Genomic DNA, 14,159 nt, shown 5'->3' with positions numbered 1-14,159 from the left:
CAGTATATACGTCTGGATATGTAGCAGAGTCTATGACTTAGATATAATGCAAAAAATATTCTATATTTTAAACACACACACACACACACACACACATACACTCACACAAGCTGGGGAGGAGAGAGACGGGTCACATTATGAAGAAAAATCAACAGGCTTTTTGGATGTTTACATAATCACTATTATGTGAGGTAGCAGCGCTAATCTTCTCATTTCCACAAGCCAGAGTTAATAAGTATATAGATATTAGATAATGTAGATTATAATATGTAGATATGTGTGTTCACGTGTGTATCGGTTGCATCCCACACGTTTGCTTGCATCTCTTATTGAGACATTTTAAAGTGCTATTTTTAGCTTGCCCTTTAAGATTCTAATCAGATATATAGATGGTAATTTATTTATTTAGCTAATCAGACACTGTCTGAAGAACATGAGGAACGTAACACTCTACACTGAGTTTAGGGAGATGGAGGGGCATCGTTTCCACGGAGAACAAAGTCCCAACCTACCAGCATCCCTCGTCAACAAGCTGCATTGTGGGACACAAGAGGACCAACTGACAAACTGAACACTCACAGGAATGGACCTCAAACTTTCCTCAAGACAGTTCAACACAAAGGCTTCTGGGTAGTCTGGGCTGTAGTCGTCGTTCATTGTAGACCCTGTTAGTGCGATCCCACAAAGGACTTCGTATCCCAGAGGTGATACTGTATGCTTCTGCCCCACTGTACAGACTAGAACCTTTTGGATCAACTTCCTCTTCATTTCCTGTCTGAAGTTTTTGTCTACACTTCCTGCTTTTGACCGAAAGTAGGAGGTGGGAAACATTGGTGAGAAAGAAGTCTTTCTGATGTCTGTGGTGAGATCTCCCACCCTAGACAGACACACACACACACACACACACACACACACACACACACACTCACACAGAACACACACACACACACACACACACAGAACACACACACACACACACACACACACACACACACACAGAACACACACACACACAGAACACACACACACACACACACAGAACACACACACACACACACACACACACACACACACACACACGGATGCCCCCCAGACACATAGGACTAAGTCTTATGATTGGGTAATATTGGCCACCTGTGTGAACTTTACCCTTTAACTCCTGAGGTTGTGTGGTGAGGTCACTGCTCTCTCTCAGCAATGTAAACTCCAGCAGCACAGATATATTGTATCTTCAATTACCTTTAACAACCAGTAGATGGCGTCTGATTCGTTCCTTTACAACCAGTAGATGGCGTCTGATTCGTTCCTTTACAACCAGTAGGTGAAGTCTGATTCGTTCCTGTACAACCAGTAGATGGCGTCTGATTCGTTCCTTTACAACCAGTAGGTGACGTCCGATTCGTTCCTTTACAACCAGTAGGTGACGTCTGATTTGTTCCTTTACAACCAGTAGGTGACGTCTGATTCGTTCCTGTACAACCAGTAGGTGACGTCCGATTCGTTCCTTTACAACCAGTAGGTGACGTCTGATTTGTTCCTTTACAACCAGTAGGTGACGTCTGATTTGTTCCTTTACAACCAGTAGGTGACGTCTGATTCGTTCCTGTACAACCAGTAGGTGACGTCTGATTCGTTCCCGTACAACCAGTAGGTGACGTCTGATTCGTTCCCGTACAACCAGTAGGTGGCGTCTGATTCGTTCCTGTACAACCAGTAGGTGACGTCTGATTCGTTCTTGTACGTGTTCAAACTCAAAAACATATTGTCATCTTGTTTACTGATATTGTATCTTGGACATTTCTCCTGATCACCAGTTTTGCATATCATCGTGGATCTAATCTGGATACATTGGTCAGGTCTCTTAGATTACTTCTTAAATCTCTCTAATCTGTTAGGGACTGATTCCGATGAATTAATTTATATTTTTCCTATGCATGCACTTCTTAGTATTTGGCATTTATACTTACCTTATTTAGTCACGAACCTTATTCAGTCACGTGACTCGTACTGCAGGTGCGGCTACCTTGTGGGGCTCTGAGTACATTTCATTAAACCGCTGAAAACTCTCCAGTTTGCTGGCCAACAGATTTTCTCGCAGAGTTTTCATTCAACAGGGTTTTCAGTACATTTATCTTAAAGCCATCCCTTTAAAATACTCTGTACCTTTCAGTTAAAATGTTGTCGATAGACTCATTAGGATATATTGAGAGATCGGGTATCTGGATATTAGGGATCAATGACGGAGTAATCTAAATATATGCATAAATAAATAAATATAATATAAATAAATATATGCAAATTCTTCTCCGTTTCAGCACCAATTGGTAGATTTAAAAATCCTCTGATCTTGTAGATTGTCTATTTATTTAGGAAAGTAGTTCTGAATCATAAAGGACTTTAAGCACCAAATAATGGTTAGATTCATTCTGAAAAATGCCACATTCAGTTCTTTAACCCGTGGTAATGTTGACAGATTAGTGTACACAGAATTATAATAAGGAGAATAGTGTACAATAGTAGGCTATACCCTCGTCTATTACCTGCACTGACCATGGGACTGTGTGATGACAAGTATTGCGCCATGCGTCAGGTTCAAACTGTTACGGCTCGGTCTGCGCCCCGCTCCATAATTAATTATCCTACATGTCTTTTTTGTATTACCAACTGTTACTAATGATCCTCAGCAACAACCACACGGCCGTGACGGCGTTTACAGAGGAGTCAAATGAAGGTAAACTAAACAATGTAATTAAATGGAATGATAATGTAGGCTGTACCAACTGAAGGGAACTAACAGTACATTGGCAGTTGAATATGTGTGGCTATTAGGTCTACTGACAGTCCATACTGACGACTAATGTTTAACATGATTAGAAATAGGAAACAGAGAAAGTCGGGGTAGCCTATAATTAAGACAGGGTGCCCATCGCTGCAAGTTAAAAGGCCGTACTATTTTAACTCTGCATAACAGCACAGCATTTCATCAACGTTACCGTCGGAAAGTTGATATGTTTTGTTGGTATGTTTCAGTTTGCTGCCAAATAACGCCTTCTTCATATTTAATTCTAGCAATTATATGGTAAACTAGATCTAAAACAAGTGTTGTTTATATTTACAATCCCCTTATCCATTTACCCAGCTCTTATTAAAAACTCTTATCAAATTGTAAAAATTGTATGAAGGTGGTGGAATTATGAGGGGTATTTAAGTCAAGGTCAGAATACAGGGTATCGGTAGCTTCATTTATCGGTACCCTCATTTATTCCATCTCAACCCCAAAATGAATATTAGGTGAATTAACATGCGATTAACATGCAATTGACACGCGATTGACATGCGTTTAACACGCGATTCACATGCGATTAACGTGCGACTCACATGCGATTAACATACGACTCACATGCGATTAACATGCGACTCACATTCGATTAACATGCGATTCACATGCGATTAACATGCGATTCACATGCGATTCTCATTTTTTTTACGTTCGAGATCAGAATGTGCATCGAGAGAAAAGTTAATAAAAAGGTAATTCCTTGTCCTTGTCAGCTCGATCTTGCAACCTTATCAGTCCAACTCTCTAACCTCTAGGCTACCTGCCGCCCCACTTGCGCATTAAGAGGGTGGCTTGCACTGATACATGCGCAGATAAAATACGATTAAGCTATTTAAATGTCCTAATAATTTGAAAGATTGGCCGGAAAATCAGGTGTTTTAATCGCCGTATTCTTACTTTGATTTTGATCTTACACCCGATTTAAGGTCTTTACATGACAAAAAGCATATTCGGCCTACTGCCATAATCAGTTTAACTACTAGTGTGCATGTAAACACGTACTCAGTGTTTCTAATGTGTTACTGTTAGTTAGTTGCACTGATCAAACTTTCCTTACAACAAATATTTCTACAAAAAATGCTGTTAATAATCTTTGCATTGAATGATACATGTGTGTTTCTGTAGATACTGACTCGTTAGAACCTGCTGTGGAGAGACACAGACATAAAGGACATTCCGGAATACTTTACACTCTGTTCTAGAATAGAATTTGACATTTTTAGCCAATCTCTTATCCCGCAGTTTTGTCAATACTTTACTGTAAAAAAATTACAATTTTATTTTTTTATTTTTTTAGTGTTCGTTGGTATATTTAGTCAGGGATATGAAATAATTTCCTTTAATGTTTGCAGCACAGGGAGAACTGCTATATGCTCATGTTTATGAAGTAGTTTTAAATGTACTTTTTTTTTTAAATCTTTTTTTGTGGGCAGTTGGCATGAAGTATAAAAAAAAACTGCTTTTGTTTTTTCTGTAGTTGCACATGTTTCCTTCAACAAAATGTGCGACTGAATGCGGATAGAAACAACAATATTATATTCGTTGGAAAGAAGAAGAAAAACAAATACAAATAATCTATTTAAGCTGAACTTTACTTATTTCAATATAACTGTATAACTCAGAACCAGAAGTACCCTGTTGACAGCTGGATCATTAGTCCTATTAAGCTATTGAAAAGACAACTAGGTATTGACATTTTGTGATTGACATGTTTGGGAATATGAATGAGGTTGCATGTGTCCCAAAACTACCGTATATATTGAGTAGCTAGTGGCTACACAATGTTAACAACAAAACTTGAGAATTTGAAGTTTGAAAAGAGGATGAGAGTGACTGTCTGAATGTGTATGTGTACCCGAAACGTAAAGGGACTTTTTTCCCACAAGTATACAATATGTTTTCCAAATATATACCAAAAGGGAACAGGACAATGTTGACATGTTGACTTTCTCCAAAAGTATAGTAGTGGGATGATTTTGGGCTTTTTTTTACTTGAACTATGTGATGTTTATTAATAAGGCAAAGGGCAGACAGAAGGGTCAAAGGTCATAGGTCAGCTACTGAAGAATGTGTAGTTATTTGTTATTAGGGCCACTTGTAAATTGTACTTCACTTGAGCTGTGGCACAATTTCCTGATATTATGAAATCTTGCAGACATGTATTATAATGCTGGTTCACTTTACAGGCCACTATTTACCTTGTATGTTCTTGAGTTTACATGGTCAAATTTAGGGTTTCTTTGGTTCCTGTAACACCAATGTTTTAAATTATTTGAAGTAAGTATCAAGCAGAAAAAGGGGGCTTAAACAGGACTGTAAAGTAAAGCACCAGGACTGTAAAGTAAAACACCAGGACTGTAAAGTAAAACACCAGGACTGTAAAGTAAAGCACCAGGACTGTAAAGTAAAGCACCAGGACTGTAAAGTAAAGCACCAGGACTGTAAAGTAAAGCACCAGGACTGTAAAGTAAAACACCAGGACTGTAAAGTAAAGCACCTGGCCTGTAAAGTAAAGCACCAGGCCTGTAAAGTAAAGCACCAGGACTGTAAAGTACAAGAACAGGACTGTAAAGTAAAACATCAGGACTGTAAAGTCAAGCACCAGGACTGTAAAGTAAAACACCAGGACTGTAAATTAAAACAACAGGACTGTAAATTAAAACAACAGGACTGTAAAGTAAAACACCAGGACTGTAAATTAAAGCACCAGGACTTTAAATTAAAACAACAGGACTGTAAATTAAAACAACAGGACTGTAAATTAAAACACCAGGACTGTAAAGTAAAACACCAGGACTGTAAATTAAAACAACAGGACTGTAAGGTAAAACATCAGGACTGTAAATTAAAGCACCAGGACTTTAAATTAAAACAACAGGACTGTAAATTAAAACACCAGGACTGTAAAGTAAAGAAACAGGACAGTAAAGTAAAACAGTAATGTGAAGGAAAGCCACAGGACTGTAAAGTAAATCACCAGAACTGTAAACTAAAGCACCAGGACTGTAAAGGAAAGCCACAGGACTGTAAAGTGAAGAAACAGGACAGTAAAGTAAAACAGAACTGTAAAGGAAAGGAAAGCCACAGGACTGTAAAGTAAAGAAACAGGATAGTAAAGTAAAACAGAACTGTAAAGGAAAGGAAAGCCACAGGACTGTAAAGTAAAGAAACAGGATAGTAAAGTAAAACAGTACTGTAAAGGAAAGCCACAGGACTGTAAAGTAAAGCAACAGAACTGTAAAGTAAAGCAACAGGATTGTAAAGGAAATCCACAGGACTGTAAAGTAAAGGAACAGGATTGTAAAGGAAATCTAGTGGACTGTAAAGTAAAACAACAGGATTGTAAAGGAAATCTACTGGACTGTAAAGTAAAGCAACAGGATTGTAAAGGAAATCTAGTGGACTGTAAAGTAAAACAACAAGATTGTAAAGGAAATCTACTGGACTGTAAAGTAAAACAATAGGATTATAAAGAAAATCTAGTGGACTGTAAAGTAAAGCAACAGGATTGTAAAGGAAATCCACATGACTGTAAAGTAAAACAACAGGATTGTAAAGGAAATCCACAGGACTGTAAAGTAAAACAACAGGATTGTAAAGGAAATCTAGTGGACTGTAAAGTAAAGCAACAGGATTGTAAAGGAAATCTAGTGGACTGTAAAGTAAAACAACAGGATTGTAAAGGAAATCTAGTGGACTGTAAACGTCACGACAGTGGAGCTGGGTGACGTCACGACAGTGGAGCTGGGTGACGTCACGACAGTGGAGCTGGGTGACGACACGACAGTGGAGCTCGGTAGCGTCACAACAGTGGAGCTGGGTAGCGTCACAACAGTGGAGCTGGGTAGCGTCACAACAGTGGAGCTGGGTAGCGTCACAACAGTGGAGCTGGGTGACGACACGACAGTGGAGCTGGGTGACATCACGACAGTGGAGCTGGGTGACGACACGACAGTGGAGATGGGTGACGACACGACAGTGGAGCTGGGTGACGACACGACAGTGGAGCTGGGTGACGTCACAACAGTGGAGCTGGGTGACGACACGACAGTGGAGCTGGGTGACGACACGACAGTGGAGCTGGGTGACATCACGACAGTGGAGCTGGGTGACGACACGACAGTGGAGATGGGTGACGACATGACAGTGGAGCTGGGTGACGACACGACAGTGGAGCTGGGTGACGACACGACAGTGGAGCTGGGTGACGTCACGACAGTGGAGCTGGGTGACGACACGACAGTGGAGCTGGGTGACGACACGACAGTGGAGCTGGGTGAAGTCACGACAGTGGAGCTGGGTGACGACACGACAGTGGAGCTGGGTGACGTCACGACAGTGGAGCTGGGTGACGACACGACAGTGGAGCTGGGTGACGACACGACAGTGGAGCTGGGTGACGACACGACAGTGGAGCTGGGTGACGACATGACAGTGGAGCTGGGTGACGACACGACAGTGGAGCTGGGTGACGACACGACAGTGGAGCTGGGTGACGACACGACAGTGGAGCTGGGTGACGACACGACAGTGGAGCTGGGTGACATCACGACAGTGGAGCTGGGTGACGACACAACAGTGGAGATGGGTGACGACACGACAGTGGAGCTGGGTGACGACACGACAGTGGAGCTGGGTGACGACACGACAGTGGAGCTGGGTGACGTCACGACAGTGGAGCTGGGTGACGTCACGACAGTGGAGCTGGGTGACGACACGACAGTGGAGCTGGGTGACGACACGACAGTGGAGCTGGGTGACGACATGACAGTGGAGCTGGGTGACGACACGACAGTGGAGATGGGTGACGACACGACAGTGGAGCTGGGTGACGTCACGACAGTGGAGCTGGGTGACGACACGACAGTGGAGCTGGGTGACGACACGACAGTGGAGCTGGGTGAAGTCACGACAGTGGAGCTGGGTGACGACACGACAGTGGAGCTGGGTGACGTCACGACAGTGGAGCTGGGAGACGACACGACAGTGGAGCTGGGCGACGTCATGACAGTGGAGCTGGGTGACGACACGACAGTGGAGCTGGGTGACGTCACGACAGTGGAGCTGGGTGAAGTCACGACAGTGGAGCTGGGTGACGACACGACAGTGGAGCTGGGTGACGACACGACAGTGGAGCTGGGTGACGACATGACAGTGGAGCTGGGTGACGACATGACAGTGGAGCTGGGTGACGACACGACAGTAGAGCTGGGTGACGTCACGACAGTGGAGCTGGGTGACGACACGACAGTGGAGCTGGGTGACGACACGACAGTGGAGCTGGGCGAGTCCTTGTCAGCAGGATGACCCTAGCACATCCCCAGATGGATTGATGGAGTAGGGTGAAGTTGCTCTTAGACACAGATCTTAGGTCATGTTTGCATTTTTCCCACTAATGGTTAAGGTTAGGATTGAGAGCGGAGAAGCTGATCCTAGATCTGTAGCTAGGGGAAACTTTGCCCCGGAGCTTGGATGGAAGGTTAAGAGTGTTGGTGCCTTATTAATGCAAGCAGAAATTGATTGTCAGCACAGGGTTTGATGAGAGTGATTTAGTGAGAAGAAGTATGTGTTTGAGTGTGTGAGAGACAGAAGAAAGGCTGATGATCAGAAAGGGATCAAGTGGATGGAATAACATGTAGTTTGCTTGTACTATCTTGTACTATCTTGTACTATCTTGTACTATCTTGTACTATCTTGTACTATCTTGTGTGGCTGGCATGTATGTTGATGCTCCTAAACAGGGAGTTGGAATTAATGGGGCATATTGACTATTTGCAGGTATGGCTTAGTCAGCTTTGAATAGTCTGTTTATGTTCTCCTGCGTCTCATTGGCCACAGCTTTAAGATACTACACAGTGAAGTGGTGAATGTATCCTCACACACTGACGATGTCTCCTGTCATCGTTGAATTACAAACCGTTTTTATAGAAATAATTTCATTGTTTCGTTTTTTTTTTTTTGCTTGAAATGTAACCCTGTCCACAAGCTAGCTCTCCTGTAGAATCTCCTGTAGAATCTCCTGTGGAATCTCCTGTAGAATCTCCTGTAGAATCTCCTGTGGAATCTCCTGTAGAATCTCCTGTAGAATCTCCTGTGGAATCTCCTGTAGAATCTCCTGTATAATCTCCTGTAGAATCTCCTGTGGAATCTCCTGTAGAATCTCCTGTAGAATCTCCTGTAGAATCTCCTGTAGAATCTCCTGTGGAATCTCCTGTAGAATCTCCTGTATAATCTCCTGTATAATCTCCTGTAGAATCTCCTGTAGAATCTCCTGTGGAATCTCCTGTAGAATATCCTGTGGAATCTCCTGTAGAATCTCCTGTAGAATATCCTGTGGAATCTCCTGTAGAATCTCCTGTGGATTCTCCAGTAGAATCTCCTGTAGAATATCCTGTGGAATCTCCTGTATAATCTCCTGTAGAATCGTCTAGAACTTTTCTCAGTGTTTTGAGAGACTTTATTCATGCAACTGGGTTATTATGTCTGAAACCAACTGCAAATTAATTATCTTTTAATGAGTATTATACTGAAATTGTATTTTATTTTTGTAACGAGGGGAGAAGAGTAATTTGAGAGGAGTGAGTTGTGGAGTCACGACTGCAAAGTGATAATAGGGAAATGTGTCTTTATATTCTCGTTCTAAATGAGGGCTTGTCCAGTTTACAGTGGCCTTATTTTCTTAAGGAGACATTGCTCTACTGTTGTAGCACTGGTACATGGTTGAACGTTTGAACAAAACAAGTTTTTAAAAAGTAATGAAATAAGTATCTCTCTGCATATGTAGTTTTTCTGAATGTATTTCTACATCGTTACACTGCATTGGGGTGTAGCTTGTTGTTGCTACTGTCTCGTCGATGTCTTTTCTCCAGGTGGACTGACCTGCATTGGTTCAGTCCCTGTTATACTGTGTCTTTACCGTTTGGTTATGTATTTAAAACAATAGGCCCTATGGTTGACCTTTTCAATGAGGCATGAATAAGACACATGGTGTCATGAGATTGGTTAATATGTTCAATGTTGAATTGAGATAATATCGGATCCCCTGAATTGACAAGTGTATCAATGATGCTGAATTAACGGATTTATTAATGAGGCTGAGTTAACAGATTTGATTAATTAAGCTGAATTAACTGATTTATTAATGAGGCTGAGTTAACAGATTTGATTAATTAAGCTGAATTAACTGATTTATTAATGAGGCTGAGTTAACAGATTTTATTAATTAAGCTGAATTAACTGATTTATTAATGAGGCTGAGTTAACAGATTTGATTAATTAAGCTGAATTAACTGATTTATTAATGAGGCTGAGTTAACAGATTTTATTAATTAAGCTGAATTAACTGATTTATTAATGAGGCTGAGTTAACAGATTTGATTAATTAAGCTGAATTAACTGATTTATTAATGAGGCTGAGTTAACAGATTTGATTAATTAAGCTGAATTAACTGATTTATTAATGAAGCTGAGTTAACAGATTTTATTAATTAAGCTGAATTTGAATTAACCGATGTATTAATTAAGCTGAATCAACCAATTTATTAATGAAGCTGAATTAACGGATTTATTAATGAAGCTGAATTAACTGATTTATTAATGAAGCTAAATTAACGGATTTATTAATGAAGCTGAATGAACGGATTTATTAATGAAACTGAATTAACGGATTTATTAATGAAGCTGAATTAACAGATTTATTAATGAAACTGAATTAACTGATTTATTAATGAAGCTGAATTAACTGATTTATTAATGAAGCTAAATTAACTGATTTATTAATGAAGCTGAATTAACGGATTTATTAATGAAGCTGAATTAACTGATTTATTAATGAAACTGAATTAACTGATTTATTAATGAAGCTGAATTAACTGATTTATTAATGAAGCTAAATTAACTGATTTATTAATGAAGCTGAATTAACGGATTTATTAATGAAGCTGAATTAACAGATTTATTAATGAAACTGAATTAACTGATTTATTAATGAAGCTGAATTAACAGATTTATTAATGAAACTGAATTAACCGATTTATTTATGGAGTTTATAACTGTAATTTAATACACGTTTGTACTTTAGAAAAACCTTAAAATATTTTACTGCATGGTTATTTTGAAGGATTTCTTGTATTTACAATATGTTGATGATGATGACGATATAATCAATTTAGAAATATACTCAGCAACGTGTCATGGGAAATCTGTAAATTGCAAGAAATGTGAACAATTGTATCTAATGTAGCATGAATTTAGCCTTCCATTCTGCTGATACAGAGTTATTCTTCTGGCAATACTAATGTATGTTCTTGTGTCAGAGGACTTATGTTATGTCAGTTAGGCCGTGACTAGTAGGGCCAGCCTTAAGTCCCCTAGATACAGTACCTCTGACTGGTTTCCACTACACCATGTGGACATGGTACAGTTTGAACGGCAGGGGGAGTTCCCAGGAATGCTGTGCTCTCCTTTCACAAATCAGAAAAACCCCATAAATGTTGAAAATGTTAACGTTGTCACCACCATAATGTTGAAGAAATAAACACTGGACTAGTCCACTATTTGGAGGGTACCGCTAGTCAGTGTGTAATTCAAACGTTGGACTAGTCCACTATTTGGAGGGTACCGCTAGTCAGTGTGTAATTCAAACGTTGGACTAGTCCACTATTCGGAGGGTACCGCTAGTCCGTGTGTAATTCAAACGTTGATATCATCTAGTTCAGCAGGATCATTTCAAAATGACAAACAGTTTTCAGAGCTTAGCACCATTGACTCACAAAGCACTCAATGCACTGAGAACAACAAAAATAACATTTTACGATGAACCCAAAGTTTTCCTTGACCAACAAACAAACAAACTAAATATTCAAGAAAGTGTGCGGTCTTTACATCTGCTTGTCAACCTTTTAGCAACCTTTAGCAAGGATAAGAATATTGTTTAATATCGTTTTTTTACTCCACAGAGCAAATTTTACTACTGCTGCTGTAAAATGCTGTTCGTCAACATTAAGTCACGTTTCTAATCGCCATTAGTCACAACACAAGTTCCTGAGCAACTATTTTGTCTGTCAACTTCTGACAGTCTGTCACAAAACACAAATGAGAATCTCCCAAAGCCATGTTGTAGACCACAGTAGCTTCCCCCTTTAAAGATGACCTTCATATGGTCATCCCTAGCCAGGGAACACCCCTCCTCTCAAACATGCAGCAATGTAACACAGTAACATTACAGAAATGTTGGAAAAATGTCACAGCAACTTTAATGTTTTTGATAATCTATTGGATATTTAGATTTAACACGTATTCACACACACAATGATTAATCGTCGAGGCTTTGGCCAATAGCGTGGACGTAAAGGCTCATCGATGGATCACCTGATTGGACAAAATGGATATTGGGGTCTAAGGCTGGTGTTGGTAATAAACAGTTTTTACTCACTGGTCTGGCCCATCATTCAAATAGTGAGTTTGAAAAGAGGAAAGTGTTGTAGATTTTGAAGCATAATGTAATTTTATACCTGATGCTATGTAAATGTTTTCTATGTGCAGTATTTGATCATGTAAAACTGGTATTTTTGTGGTTTGTACGTTGCAGAATTGAGTACTTATTAAGGTGCACGTAGTTTTGTAAAAAAAAAAAAAAAAAGAGTACCAAACTGATGGAAAACAAGAAAAAATATCTACCACATTTTTGGGGTTCAGAAGCCTGTATTTGCATGCCCTTTGACATCTAATAAAGTTGGATTCGAATCGCTACTTTGTCATCCCATTATGTCATTGTGTAAGTGGTTTAAACATTTTTTGTCACATTTGGGGACAACTTTCAGGATGAATCAATCAATGGTGGAGAGAAATATGAACATGAAAAAAATGTTTTTTTTTATTACTTGATTTTTCTTCCCACAAGCCCTTTTTATATTATCTGAAAACAATACAAACAGATAAAACATAACATATTATTCACATCGACTATTAGACTAAATATATTTGGAAAAAAATACAAAGTTTGAACACACCTACTCACTAAATGTATTATTTATTTTTACTATTTCCTACATTGTAGGATAATAGGGAAGACATCAAAACTATGAAATAACACATATGGAATCATGTAGTAACCAAAATATTGTTAAACAAATCAAAATGTATTTTATATTTGAGATTCCTCAAAGTAGCCACCCTTTGACTTGATGACAGCTTTGCACACTCTTGGCATTCTCTCAACCAGCTTCACCTGGAATGCTTTTTCAACCGTCTTGAAGGACTTTGCACATATGCTGAGCTTTTTCTTCACTCTGCGGTCCAGCTTATTCCAAACCATCTCAATTGGGTTGAGGTCAGGTGATTGTGGAGGCCAGGTCATCTAATGCAGCACCATAACTCTCCTTCTTGGTCAAATAGCCCTTACACAGCCTGGAGCTTTGTTTGTTTTCAACATTGTCCTGTTGAAAAACAAATGATAGTCCCACTAAGCGCTAACAGATGGGATGGCGCATTGCTGCAGAATGCTGTAGTAGCCATGCTTGTTAAGTGTGCCTTGAATTCTAAATAAATCACTTTCCGAACCACCCCCACAACATCACACCTCCTCCTCCATGCTTCACGGTGGGAACCACACATGCAGAGATCATCCGTTCACCTACTCTGCGTTTCACAGACACGGTGGTTGGAACCAAAAATCTCAAATTTGGGACTCATCAGACCAAAGGACAGATTTCCGTCAGTCTAATGTCCATTGCTCATGTTTCTTGTCCCAAGCAAGTCTCTTCTTATTATTGGTGTCCTTTAGTAGTGGTTTCTTTTCAGCAATTTGACCATGAAGGCCTGATTCACACAGTCTCCTCTGAACAGTTGAGATGTGTCTGTTACTTAAACTCTGTGAAGTATTTATTTGGACTGCAATCTGAGGCTGGTAACTCTAATTAACTTATCCTCTGCAGCAGGCAACTCTGGTTCTTCTTTTCCTGTGGTGGGAGCAAGTTTCATCATAGCGCTTGATGGTTTTTGCGACTGCAACTTTAAAAGTTCTTGAAATGTTCCAGATTGACTGACCTTCATGTCTTAAAGTAATGATGGACTGTTTTTTCTCTTTGATTATTTGAGCTGTTCTTGCCATAATATGGACTTGGTCTTTTACCAAATAGGGCTATCTTCTGTTTACTACCCCTACCTTGTCACAACACAACAGATTGGCTCAAACGCATAAAGGAGGAAATAAATTCCACAAATGACATTTTAACAAGGCACACCTGTTAATTGAAATGCATTCCAGGTGACTACCTCATGAAGCTGGTTGAGAGAATGCCAAGAGTGTGCAAAGCTGTCA

At 39.9% G+C, this 14,159-nt stretch overlaps 1 protein-coding gene across 2 annotated transcripts; it reads left to right on the top strand.

The window, feature by feature from the left end:
• The first annotated feature begins 1,008 nt into the window (after window positions 1-1,008).
• On the top strand, window positions 1,009-12,589 carry LOC118946472 (ice nucleation protein InaA-like). Of its 2 annotated transcripts, none has more exons than XR_005041308.1 (2): window positions 1,009-8,473; window positions 8,525-12,589. XR_005041308.1 is itself a non-coding variant. In XM_036971066.1 (2 exons), exon 2 carries the CDS (start codon window positions 6,800-6,802, stop codon window positions 8,144-8,146), a length of 1,347 nt encoding a protein of 448 aa, XP_036826961.1. In that variant the 5' UTR covers window positions 1,009-1,651; window positions 1,685-6,799; the 3' UTR covers window positions 8,147-12,589. The 2 variants fall into 2 exon arrangements, 1 of the variants encoding a protein (XP_036826961.1); XM_036971066.1 differs by having other exon boundaries at window positions 1,009-1,651; window positions 1,685-12,589.
• The last annotated feature ends 1,570 nt before the right edge of the window (window positions 12,590-14,159 follow it).

This window comes from Oncorhynchus mykiss, chromosome 32 (assembly GCF_013265735.2).
Source record: "Oncorhynchus mykiss isolate Arlee chromosome 32, USDA_OmykA_1.1, whole genome shotgun sequence".
NCBI lineage: Eukaryota > Metazoa > Chordata > Actinopteri > Salmoniformes > Salmonidae > Oncorhynchus > Oncorhynchus mykiss.
Note: the sequence above shows the minus strand (reverse complement) of the source record. Positions and strands in the feature narration are given on the sequence as shown.

What these genes read in the sequence shown, in the direction of transcription:
- LOC118946472 (XM_036971066.1), top strand. Translation starts at nt 6,800, where the DNA reads ATGGGTGACGACACGACAGTGGAGCTGGGTGACGACACGACAGTGGAG.